General features: G+C 38.9%; 1 protein-coding gene across 7 annotated transcripts in view; it reads right to left on the bottom strand.

The window, feature by feature from the left end:
- LOC124794748 (glucose transporter type 1) overlaps positions 1–12758 on the bottom strand; it is a 502711-nt gene that overhangs the window by 215685 nt on the left and 274268 nt on the right. For all 7 annotated transcript variants that reach the window (XR_007016606.1, XM_047258356.1, XM_047258358.1 and 4 more), the window contains 3 exons: positions 9877–10037; positions 7324–7448; positions 6382–6552 (listed from right to left, as the gene is read on the bottom strand). Coding sequence is in view for 6 of the 7 variants with exons in the window: in XM_047258356.1 (XP_047114312.1) it covers positions 6382–6552; positions 7324–7448; positions 9877–10037 (457 nt within the window). In the remaining variant the exon portion in view is untranslated. The remainder of the gene's footprint in view (positions 1–6381; positions 6553–7323; positions 7449–9876; positions 10038–12758) is intronic.

The following is a 12758-nucleotide window of genomic DNA, read 5'->3' as shown; positions in this document are numbered from 1 at the left end:
CAACTGTGCAGACAATGTACGTGAGTAGTACAATGATGACGAAACATGCTTAACAAGTGAGGGTGTATTGAAACAGCTGTCAAGCCAAGTGGTTCATCATCCTTGTCAGACAGGGAACCACAAATCCCATCTCCAGTGTAACACAGCAAAGGACGATCGTCATCCAAGAAGCAGGTACTGAACATAATTATGTACGTGGAAGATCATCTGCATCATAGTAAAAAACATTATGAACAGATTTCAAGTCTGCAGCAATATGACTGTAGTGTGTTCTGGCATGACCACAAGTGCCGGAACAAAGATGGAGAACGCAAGAGAAGAGAAGAGAAGGCAGTGAGACGATGTTAGCCAATGGTGCGCCAATTAAGACCACACCATGACAGGAGCAGCCTCTACAAGGAGTGAGTATAAGCGCCACTCCAGCCAGCCTCGGCCAGACAGTAATAAGACAGTATAAGCACCGTTGTAGATCAGCACTCACAGAACAGTTATTAGTGATCTGTACCATTGCTTCTTTGGACATTGTGTATGGCGAAGAACATTACTATTTGCATGTTACCCATCGCTTGCAACACTTGTTGTAAATTCAAAAGTTAAGTATTCTCAATTTTCTTATTTACAATAAAAACTATTAATGTGATGTGCTTGAATTGTTGTATAGCATTCCAAGAATGCTGCAGCCTTTAGGCACCCTATACGAGACGAGTGGGCAGGACCCCACATAGTGCATAAGAAAAACTACAGATATTCAAGGGAGGATAAGGCACACTTGTTACAAAAACTGGTATATGCATATTTCAAGGATGCTTGATACAATTTGCAGCACGTGCAAGATAGTGACCTACTATGTTATGCACATGAAATTGCATGTGACATACATCACAGTGATTGCAAGGGAATGTGTGGAAGGATGCACAATTTCAAAAAGTGCTACAGTACCGGAAGACATATGATAACAAAGTTTCAAACAATACATCAATTTGATGATGCACTGCAAAATATTGAATCAGCCCAAAAATTTGTGCATGAGATACACAAACTTAACCCATCGTTCAGTAAGGAATTTCTTTTCAACTCTGACCAATCATGATTTGAGGAGGAAATGCTTATAAAGGAACCATGGAAACTAGAGGTACCAAGAAAGTTGTACAAAGATCAACTAACTCGTGTGAGTCTTTGTGGTCAGTGCAGCATACCATTTTTCATTTGGTATTCATGGTTCAAGTTAATAATTTGTTTTGATCATTTCTTGAATGTCAACGATGTCCATTTTGCAAAGTGTAATAATACACACATCTCAAAGAAGGCTTATCTCTGCGCCTCCTAAACACCCATTTTCTGTTTTCCTCCTGAAGCACATGGCAAGACGTTAACAGCTAATATTATTCCTCTAATAATTGTCAACACAACTCTTTCAAATGAGCTTTACTATAGATTGAACTTGACTCAAGGGGTTCCTTGCAACATAAATTACTTTGTTAACAGAAAAACTTCTTTCAACTCAGCATTTCCATGAAATATGTGTAAGAGCTTCTGCATGACCATGATGGGGTCATAGATAGAGAGAGAGAGAGAGAGAGAGAGAGAGAGAGAGAGAGAGAGAGAGAGAGAGAAAATAGTAAAGGACATAGTAAAGTACAATTCTTTGTATGTTTAAAAAAAGTAGCAATTGTCATCTAAATGATGATCATGTGGCCATAGTTTTCACCGATTTTTTAAAGTGTATTATAATTATTGTAAAACTGACTCTCTCCACATCATAGTGAGAGGTTGTAATTTGAGCCATGGGACACAAAAATAACTAAACTGATCAGTGGGGATTGAATCCTGCAACCTTGGATTTAAAATCCAACCCTTACTGACGACAAAGCCAAGCCACACTGTTAATTATTACTCATTTTTGACTTATTAGAACTAAAGTTCTATTTTCAAATTTTCTCAACTAAATCTACAGTTTGTCCTTGAATTTTATCTGCATTAAGGGGAACAGTACGTTATCTAACAGCTGAAGGTGGATCAACTGTGTTTCATTAACACACATACTAATTCTTTGTTTCCACACTTTCTGTTCATTAATTCACTCACTCACACACTGTATTCCACAAATTCCATCATGGAGGAGACCCTTCAGGAAGTGTATCAAGTTAAGTTATGGTAACGACTTTTATATTATTTTTTTTATTGTATGGGGAAAGAAAACGGCTGCTTTAATAAAGAGGAAAAACACTGCTCTTCCTCCTACACTACTCACGCACTGCTTTAATCTAATACTTGGAACAAAGCATTTATCTAATTTCACGCAGACCACTATCAGCTATCCATATATTGGCAAAGTCATGATATATCTAATTCTAATATTACAGTTGAATGGAATTTACATGCTTGAATTAAAGTATTCCAATAAATTGTAGGAGTAGCTAATGAGGTATTCTCTCTCTCTCTCTCTCTCTCTCTCTCTCTCTCTCTCTCTCTCTCTCTCTCTCTCTTTTCCTTTATGAATTTCTGTGTTATGTAATTTGGGCCCTGACACACATACTATTCAGTAGATTAGCGAAGGCCTGATCATTTACGCTCTTTTATTAACAAAGTTCAGCAAGCAACTGTTTCAATCTTCACTGTGCCTGTCAAACACTCAGCACCACATCTCAAGGAAGAATTTTGTTTTATCCTCCAGCATTTTCTGCTCCCTGTGTTGGAATATTTATAATTTAAGGAACAAGTTCTACACAGTTGCCACTGCAGATTGTTAACATAGGTCTGAGCACATGGAATAGGTTCCCAGATATGCAAGTGGCTCAAAGACGTCGTAAGTAATAGAACCTAGTATGTTATCCTCAACTGTGACTGTTCAGAGACAAAGGTATGTCAGGAGCGCTACAGGAAAATGTGATAGGACCACTCTTGTTCTACTTATAAATTAATAATCTGACAGGCAGAGAGAGCAGCAGTCTGCTGATGAAGCTGTAGTATACTGGAAAGTGTCACCATTGAGTGACTTTAGAATGAATAAGTATAATATAATTGGACAGGTTAAAAAATCTACTCACCAAGTGGCAGCAGGAGGAAACACATGTAAAGGTTAAAAAAGTGTGGAAGCTTTTGGAGCCAGTAGCTTCTTATTCTGGCAGAAGGCTTGAAAGGGAAGGAAGTGAGATGAAGGAAAGGTCAGGTGAGGTTTAGGAAATGGGGAGATTTTGGGAAAGTCACCCAGAACCCTGCATCAGGGAAGACTTACTGGACAGGACAAGGAGAAAGACTGATTGTTGAGGATTGTACTAGATGATTTTGAAAACCTGAGAGCTTACAGACGGAAGATAGGATAGTAAGCAAGACAGAGATTACTGACAAAAGTAGCATGGTGCAAGAGTTGTTAAGAGCAAAAGCTAAGTGCATTAAATATGGTAGAGGTAGGGGTGGAGAAAAACTGACAGGTGAGAAGATATAATACATAGAAAACTAAAAGGGAATGAAGAAAAGGGTAATTACGGAGAAGAAATGCTGAGACTGAAGAAAATGAAGAAAATAATTAATGTAAATTAAGGCAAATGGATGGCGAGAACCAAGAACATGTTGTCAATCAGATTCCACCTGTGGAGTTCTGAGGCAGTGGTGTCTGGGGGAAGAATCAAGTTGACACATGTGGTGAAATGGCCTCTGAGGACATGCTTGTCATGTGTTAGAGTCTGCTCTGAAAAAGTATATTATGTGTTTCCAGTATACAACACCATCTGTCGATGTCTCTTCATCCTAATTATTAACTTTGCACTAGTCACACCTATATAGAAGGTTGAACAGTGCTTACAGAACAGCTGGTACATGATGTGTGTTGTTTCACAGGTGGCTCTCCCTTAGATAGTAGATGTTTTACCAGTTACAGGGCTGGTATAGGTGGTGGAAGGAGGGAACCAAATCTTACAGTGGGAATGGTCACAGCAGTAGGAGCCACAGGATAAGGAAATGGATGCAGAAGGCTCATAGTGTCTGTCCAGGATGTTGAAGAGATTGGAAGAAGTCAAAGCTTTGTCAAAGTAGCTTATTAATATCAATATGCTACTTCAACAAGACTACGACTTCATAAAATCAGGTCCATTTTGTCCAACATTTTACTTGCCACACCTAGCACAGCTTTTTGTCCCTCCTCCCCAATCTCCGTAACATCTTGATCAAACCCTAAGGTCCTTCTGCACCCATTTCCCTACGCTATGGCCCCCCTATCCCTAATATATGACTTGTCTTGCGCACCCTCCTGCCACCATGTATACCAGCCCTGAAACTGGCAGAACATTTGCTATCAAAGAGTGTCATCTGTGAAATGATACAGGGCATGTACCAGCTGTTGTGTAAACACTGTTCAGCCTTCTACACCAATATGACTCCCACCAAATTATCAGTTAGGACAAATGGGAATAGACAGAGGGTGTATACTGGCAACACACAATATCCTGTTGCAGATCATGCTCTACAGCATGACATATAACTTCAGCACCTGTTTCACCAAATGTGACATTTGTATTCTTCCTCCAGACACCAGTTTCTCTGAACTCTGCATGTGAGAACTGCCATTACGACATGTCCTTGGTTCCTGCCACCCCCATGGCCTTATTTTACATTAGTAATTTTCTTCAGTTTCTTCAGCCTCAGCATTTATTCTCAGTAACTATTTTTTTCCTTCATTCGCTTTTAGTTTTCTATACTTTTATTTTCTGCCCTGTCTATTTTTCTCCACTTCCCACATCTAACACATATAGCATTCTGCTCTTATTAACTCTTGCATCATGATTTGTCAATGATCTCTGTCTTGCTTATTATCATATCTTCCAGGTTTTCAAATCTCAACCAGTGCAGTCCCAAACAATCAGTCTTTCCTTCTCATCCCAACTAGTAAGTCTCCCCTGATACTGTGCGGGGTAGCTGTGCGGTCTAGGGCGCCTTGTAATGGTTCACACAGCTGCCCCCATCGGAGGTTCAAGTCCTCACTTGGGCATGGATGTGTGTGTGTGTTGTTCTTAGCATAAGTTAGATTCAGTTAGATTAAGTAGTGTGGAAGCTGAGGGACTGACGACCTCAGCAGTTTGGTCCCCTAAGACCTTACCACAAATTTCCGAATTTTTTTCTCCCCTGACCCAGGTTTCTGGATGACTTCTCTGTACTCCACCCCTTTTCCCAAACCTCACCAGTCTTTTTAACTCACCCCTCTTCCTTCCCCTTCAACCTTTCTGCCAGGAGGAGGAGCCACTGGCTCTGAAAGCTTACACATTTTGCGAACCTTTAAGTGTGTTTTTTCTGCTGCCACTTTATGAGTAGATTTTTTTTATCTATACAATTCTGTTTTCAAGAATTGATTATTTTCATTTTTATATTAGCTATTGTAAAGGGATAAAGGATGACTGACAGAATTTCTATTTGGTGTGCTGAATGGCAGGTTGCTGTAAATAGAGAAAAATGTAAGTTAATGCAGATCAGTAGGAAGAACAATCCTGTAGTATTCAAATACAGAATTAGTGGAGTGCTGTTTGACAACGCCACATCAGTTTAATACCCAGTCACGACACTGAAAAGTTATATGAAATGGAAAGAGCATGTAATGACATTACTAGTGAAGATGGATGGTCAATTTTGGCTTATTGGGAGATTTTTTTGGAAAATGTAGCTCATCTATAAAGGAGTCTGTGTATAGAACACTTATGTGATCCATTCTAGAGTACTGTTCAAGTGTTTGGGATCCCCATCAGGTCGCAATGAAGGGCACTGATGCAATTCAGAAGCATGCTGCTAGGTTTGTTACTAGAAGATTCAATCAGTACAGGAGTGTAACAGACACATTTCTGGAACTTTAACAGGAATCCCTGAAGGAAAGACTAAATTCTTTTTGCAAAACTCTATCAAGATAATTTAGACAATAGGCATTTCCAACTGGCTCCAGAATGAGTCTAGTGCCACCAATGTAAATTTTGTTTAAGGACTGCAAAGACAAGGCAAGAGAAATCAGGGCTCACAAGGAGGCAAATGGACAGTCATACAGTCATTTTCCCCTCACTCTATATGCGAGTGGAACTGGAAGGAAAATGACTAGTAGTTGTATAAGACACCAACCTCCATAAACCACATGGTGGCTTGTGGAGTATGTATTTGGATGTAGATTTAGATGTAGATTTTTCAATTCATGCGCCCTCAGATATTCATGATGTTGACAACATGGCTATACCGAAATGCTGAGTTTTTTTGACAGCTAATTAACCAGGTGAGATCAGTGAATATTACATTTACACTAGGGGATTTTATTGATAGCAGAAAATTGATAGAACTGTATCTTAAAGATTTTGTTAAAATCAAATTCCACAAAAAATAATTATGTTACACATAATAAGACTAAGCACATACCCAGCAGCACAGGCCACCCATCATCAGTTCCCAGAATCTGCTCTATTCCAAGAACTTGCGAGAGTAGGAGACCAACCGTGACAGCAAGCTGGTTAACTGTACCTAGCCCTCCACGAAGGTTCAGAGGTGCTATCTCAGAGATGTACATCGGCACCAGTGATGTGTTCAGACCTAAAGTTATAAAAGCCAAATAATAAGAAAATAGTAGTAATTGTTAGAGATTATTGGTTTGATTACACAATCACTACAATGCGCTACAAACAAATTACAGGAAACAAGGGATTGTAATGTACAGTGGCAAAAAGTAAAAAATCATTGAGAAAGTGAGATGTGATTTTCTCAGTATTAGTCCGAATACAGTTAAGAAGCAGCTCGCCAAAACTACTGCAGTGTTAGGATGAAGCAGTCATTTTGTCAGCAGTATTTTAACTGCTTTGCTTACAGGGAATTAATTCTTTGGTTAGTAGGTCAAATGTATCTACGATGTTATATGTGCTTTGATTTAACAAATAGAATGTGATGTTATTGATGAATGAGACTAAAAATGTTTTTGGAAGGCAAGATAAATTCATCTGTCAACTTTACCAGCACAGCCATAGAGCTGAATAAAAACAGGAAAAATATCATGATTGGGTTTTGGATGTATTAGAAGTTGACTGAGTAACATTCAGTTAGTATGCACAAGTTCAATGAAGAGTTCTTTCAACAGAATGTGAAGCGTCAGCTAGAAGGTTATGTATATCATATGTAATGATACACAGAAGGAAATGTGGGTTAGTTAAGTAACAGAATGAGAAGATTGAGAAGCAAACAATTCCACAATCTCAGCACATAACATATAGAACATGCATCAACATCATTTGCTAGTTTCCATGCATAGTGTTGGTGTCGTGCCAGAGTTGTCTCGCATGCACAAGTGACTGCGGACCTCCAGCAACTCACCGCAGTTGACTCCAATGATGAACCGGCCAAGGAACAGCACCTCGTATGAGTGGGCTATCTTAGTGAAACCCATGAGGCAGGCTCCACCTATTCCCAGGACATTATTGAGGAGCAAACCACCTTTCCTGCAACGTAAGGGGGTGAGTACTTGCACCTTCAAATGTCCTGCTATAAATATTTAACTTACAGGCCCAGTCAATTTAGTCCTCTCAAGTTTTACAAGAACTACATAAGAAAAACTCTCTACAATGAGCTGCATGTTACCCTTTACTATGTCACTGGTGAACCTCAGTGCTTATAATCTTGATAAATCCATTCTATTTTGTGCGACAAAGTAAAAAAAAAGTGTTATGTGAATGTTTTCCATATCTCACTGTTACTGTATTTAATTTCCCATTGAGTAACTGATCAACAACCACACTGAACAGTGGATCAGAGGCAGTGTTGCAGATAGGCACAAAGACATGACTGCTAAACATTTAAGCTTTCAGACAAAAAAGTCCTCCCTCCAAAATAGTGCACTCTCTCTCTCTCTCTAAACCACTGTGATAGACCTGTGGACTGCAACTGTGTCTGACGGGAGGAGCAATCTGGCATGGGTGTTGGCGGTAAGGAGGTGGCATGGTACAGGGAAGGGGAGGGACAGCAAGGTAGGCCGGGGAAAAAATAATGTCCGCCTTGTGGGAACATGCAGAGACTTGGTGGGGAGGTGCAGAATTGTAAGGCTGGGTACAGGTGAGGGGGAGGGGTGGCTTAGGGGAGGGGGGGGGGGTATAGAGAGAGAGAGAGAGAGAGAGAGAGAGAGAGAGAGAGAGAGAGAGAGAGAGAGAGAGAGAGAGAGAGGGGGGGGGGGGGGGGGGGGGGGGAAGACTGCAGGTGCATTAATGGAATAATAGAAGACAGCTGTAGGGTTGGAGTGAGGACAGGGAAGGGAAGGGAAGGGAAGGGGGACAGGTAGGGAGAGGACAGAGGCTAGTTAAGGTTGACACCAGGGGGGGGGGGGGGTTACATGAACATAAGACCTACTGCAGGGAGAGTCCCCACCTGCACAATAATTCAGAAATGCTGCAGGAGGATCCAGATGTGCAGGTTGCAAAGCAGTTACTGAAGTGAGGCACATCATGTTGGGCAGCATGTTCAGCAACTGGGTTTTCCAGCTCTCTCTTGGCCATAGTTTGGCATTGGGCATTCATAGGGATACATAGCTTTCTAATTTTTTGGCCCACACAGAAAGCAGCACAGTGGTTGCAGCTTAGTTTGCAGATCGTACTACTTTTTTCAAAGGTAGCCCTACCTTTGATGGGATAGAAGATGCCAGCAACAGGACTGGAGTTGTTGGTAGTGGAAGAATGTACGATTTAGATGCAAGACCTGTCCCATATATCCGTCCACTGCACCACCTATTCCAATCTGGTCACAGGCATCTCCTATAACATCAAAGGCAGGGCTACCTAAGAAAGCAGCCATGTTATCCGTGATATGATGCAATCACTGTGCTGCTGTCTAGATATGCATGGCAACTAACATGCTGGCTGTCCACAAGAATGGCCACTGCCAAACTGTGGCCAAGAGATAGCTGGACAGTCTAGCTGCTGAACATGCTTCATCACACAATGTGCTTCACTACAGTGACTGCTTCACAGCCTACACCATCTGGCTCCTTCCTACCAACACCAGCTTTTCTGAATTGTGCAAGTGGGGGACTCTCCCTGTAATGTATCGTATGTTCCCATAACCCACCTGGCCTCACCCTTTGCTAGTCCCTGTCCTCACCCTATCTAACCCATTTCCTGCTCCCACTCCAGAACAACACGAATGCTTTTATTATTCTACCAACGCACCTAGAGTCTTTTCTCCTTCTCCACGTCTCTCCTCTTCCCTCTGCCTCACAAGCCCAGCTTCCCAACTATGTACTTACATGCTCTCACAAGCAGTACAACATTCTCCCACCCCTACCCTGCTGTCCCTCCCACTTTCTGCCCCACACCACCTCCTAGCCTCCACTACCCATCCTAGATTGCTACCAAGTCAGACACAGGTGCAGTTAGGTTTTAGCTTTCAGGCTTCACTAGCTGCACATAGTAGCCGTGTGTGTGTGCGCGATCTTTTCAATTTTTTGTCTTAAATCTTAAATGTTTAGCAATCTTTTCATTGTGCCCGACTGGAACTCAACACCTTCTCTATATGTTATCTATCATGTTATTGTTCTTTGATCCTGAACCTTCCATTTTCCATTATCTGATTTATATAAAATATTCAGTATTATGAATGAGGTAAAGTAATAGGACAAAAATGCAGTTTAACAAGTGATCATTGAGGACACTGTAGTAGTTATGAACAACAAACATTTTGCTCACTTCCAAAAACTTCTATGTAGTTAATTGGAAGTCCCCATTGTTTTGCATCAACACGAGTTAATAGTTACATCAAGTAAAAGTTCTTTTCTCCAGTTTACTTTATAGTTTGATAAAAGTAAATACACGATACAAAATATCTGTGGGCCATTACTGAAGGTGAGAGAGATGATAGATGTGTGACAATTAGCTGGCTCACCTGCCAAACCTGTTTGCAATCATACCCCCACTAAAACCACCAAACATGCCTCCAATGGCAAAAATTGATACAGCGATGGAGTAGAAGAATTTCACAGTTTCTTCTTTCATATCTTCACCATATCTATCTTTGTACACATCCTTCATAAAATTTTCAATATTCTGAAAAGAAAAAGAAAGTATGTATTACTTGAGTGTTTGGGTACAACTTGAGACAATGCTGTATTATTTTCCAAAATCACATAAAGGAGAAAAATTCTTGAAATCCCATCCTTAGACCATTCTAATCACTAAAATACCGTGACACTAGAGCGATAAAAGTTGATTCAAAACAATAAATTATTAAGAATATAAAGTTTACAACTATATTGTTTGCCAATGACTAGCTCGATTGATTGACTTATTTGGTCCCATTTGGTAACATTCTGTACAGAGTCTGCAACTATATTACAGAATAAATCAACTTAATCTAATTGCAATTTAAAACATCAAATAAAGGCAACAATGATAGCACAGTTGCTTACATTTCTCTCTCAATGTTTAGGCCTAAGGCGTTTTACATACTTTTTAATTCGGGCGACTACATAACATACATATAAAGGCAAATATATATAATATACACTCTCTCTCTCTCTCTCTCTCTCTCTCTCTCTCTCTCTCTCTCTCTCTCTCTCTCACACACACACACACACACACACACACACACACACACACACACACACACACACAGTAAACAAAAAATTCTTCATTATTTACATGTCATACTAAAAAGTTCTTTTTCCTTTAAATAATACCACCAAATGAAATGCTTTATCAGTTGTATCCTAAGTATCAAGGACCTTTTTCAACAGATCTAGTCTGTGTGATATACTCCTCAGTTGGCCTTTATTTCTTATGTCACATCGGAACATAGCCAGTCAGAATTTAATCACCTGTTGAGTTTCCTATTCTCAAGAATAACTTTTCTTTTCGCTTTGCATTCTATGGCTAATACAGATGCACACATATAGGTAATCTGTACAGGAATATGTAAAATTTTTATTTATGCACAGTCTCTTTTAAACTTATAGTCAGTTGTTTATATTTATATTCACAATTATAATGATGTGATTGGTTTTACTGGAAGCCTGAGTAATTAAAAGCGACATTTAATTAAAGTGACAACAACATTGTATAATGGAAAGAACATTGTGAGCTAATAAGCAGCAGAGGAGGTATTGTTACTAATATTTGACAGCAGACATTCCCACCTTTCGGAAAACATATTTAGAATTATCTGAACTACTTCTATAATTCATTCCTTGTTTGCTCTACATCATTTGTCACTATCCTGTATAGCAGCAGTTTCAAATATATCTTTTCAGTAAAGCACTAAATGAGACTTCAAGATTCATCAAACCAGAGAGTAATATCTAACTACAGGCAAACAGATCATCTCAACATCTGCAATTTTTTCCATGTAATGTACTGCTTTTGATTAAAGAAATTATTGTCCTGTTTATGTAGAAGGTTGGAAATGTCAATACGTTTGGAATATAGAATGCTGCTCTGCATGAGTCAGTCTGTTTTTTATATTCAGAATGGTCCCAATGGCTTTTTTGATACAAAAATCATTTTTTATTATTGCTGCTGGAGTTTCCCCAAACAGTAATTTCATACTTTAAGTATAATTCAAAAAAGCACAATAGACTGCATGTAGAAGTTTTTTTGTTAGCATAATGTGCAAGCTATATACTAATAAATATTACAGAACGTCATTTACCACAGGCATTGACTATATGTTGTCTCCATTGGAGCTTATTGTCAAATATAATTCCCAGAAATATTTCTGAGGTATTTATTTTATTTTATATATAATATCCATTAACACCACAAACTATCTTTTTTTTTAGATTTATAATTAAGTCATTCCATGTGAGTCACTGCACTGTGTCATTCTCTGAAACAAATGATATTCTTTCCATTGTGTCCAGATTTTATTCTGCTTTTACTAATTTATATCACCAGCATCTAATATTTTTTAATCTTTCTCACTGCCTTCAATATTCTTTATAAATACATTGAACAAAACTGGAGCAAGAGTAGATCCTTGAGGTATACTGTATTTAATATCCGTAATTTCAGATCTGTACCCGGATACTGTAGTCTTATTATGCAGTCTCTTACTCATGTATTATTTTATCCATTGCACTGCATGTCCAAAGGCCTTTATGCCACAACATTTAAGTTTTTAGTTATTATAGGTGATGGTACCAAAAGCTTTAGACAGATCCAGAGGCATAGCAGATACAGAGTGTCTGTTGTCTGATGTATCTATAAAAGATTCTGTTAAGCTTGAGATAGCGGTTTCTGCAGACTTTCCTTTTTGGGAACCATTTTGTGCCAGAATCTGAATAATATGTTTTCCTAGCAACATAATCAACTTACCATGCATAAGTCTCTCTAAGATTTTCGAGAAATCAGAGATTAAAGAAACTCGTCTATAGTTATTTTGGTCATCTTTGTCAATTTTCTTTATATTACTGCTAATATGCCAATTTTTAATTTTTCCACAAATACTCCTTCAACTGAATGAGCAGTTTAATATAGCCAAATGCAGTTCAATTATTTCTTCATACACATGCTTTATTGGATAGTTTGACATTTCATCATCTCCATAGACTTTCTGGATTTTAGTTTCTGAATTATTTTTATGAGTTCTGGTTTTGCACTCATTCCAGGTCCTAACAGGCAATAGTGAAATTGAAACTGCTTCGATTTACTTTGAGAAATGTATGGTACAATTGTGCTGTCTTACAATATATTTATTCAAATATTATAATTATACTGTAAGACAGCACAGTTGTATCATGCATTTCTCCAAGAAAATCTAGACAGCAGAAT

Source organism: Schistocerca piceifrons, chromosome 4 (genome assembly GCF_021461385.2).
Source record: "Schistocerca piceifrons isolate TAMUIC-IGC-003096 chromosome 4, iqSchPice1.1, whole genome shotgun sequence".
NCBI classification, from domain to species: domain Eukaryota; kingdom Metazoa; phylum Arthropoda; class Insecta; order Orthoptera; family Acrididae; genus Schistocerca; species Schistocerca piceifrons.
The sequence above is the reverse complement of the archived record's forward strand: the minus strand, read 5'-3'. Positions and strand labels throughout refer to the sequence as shown.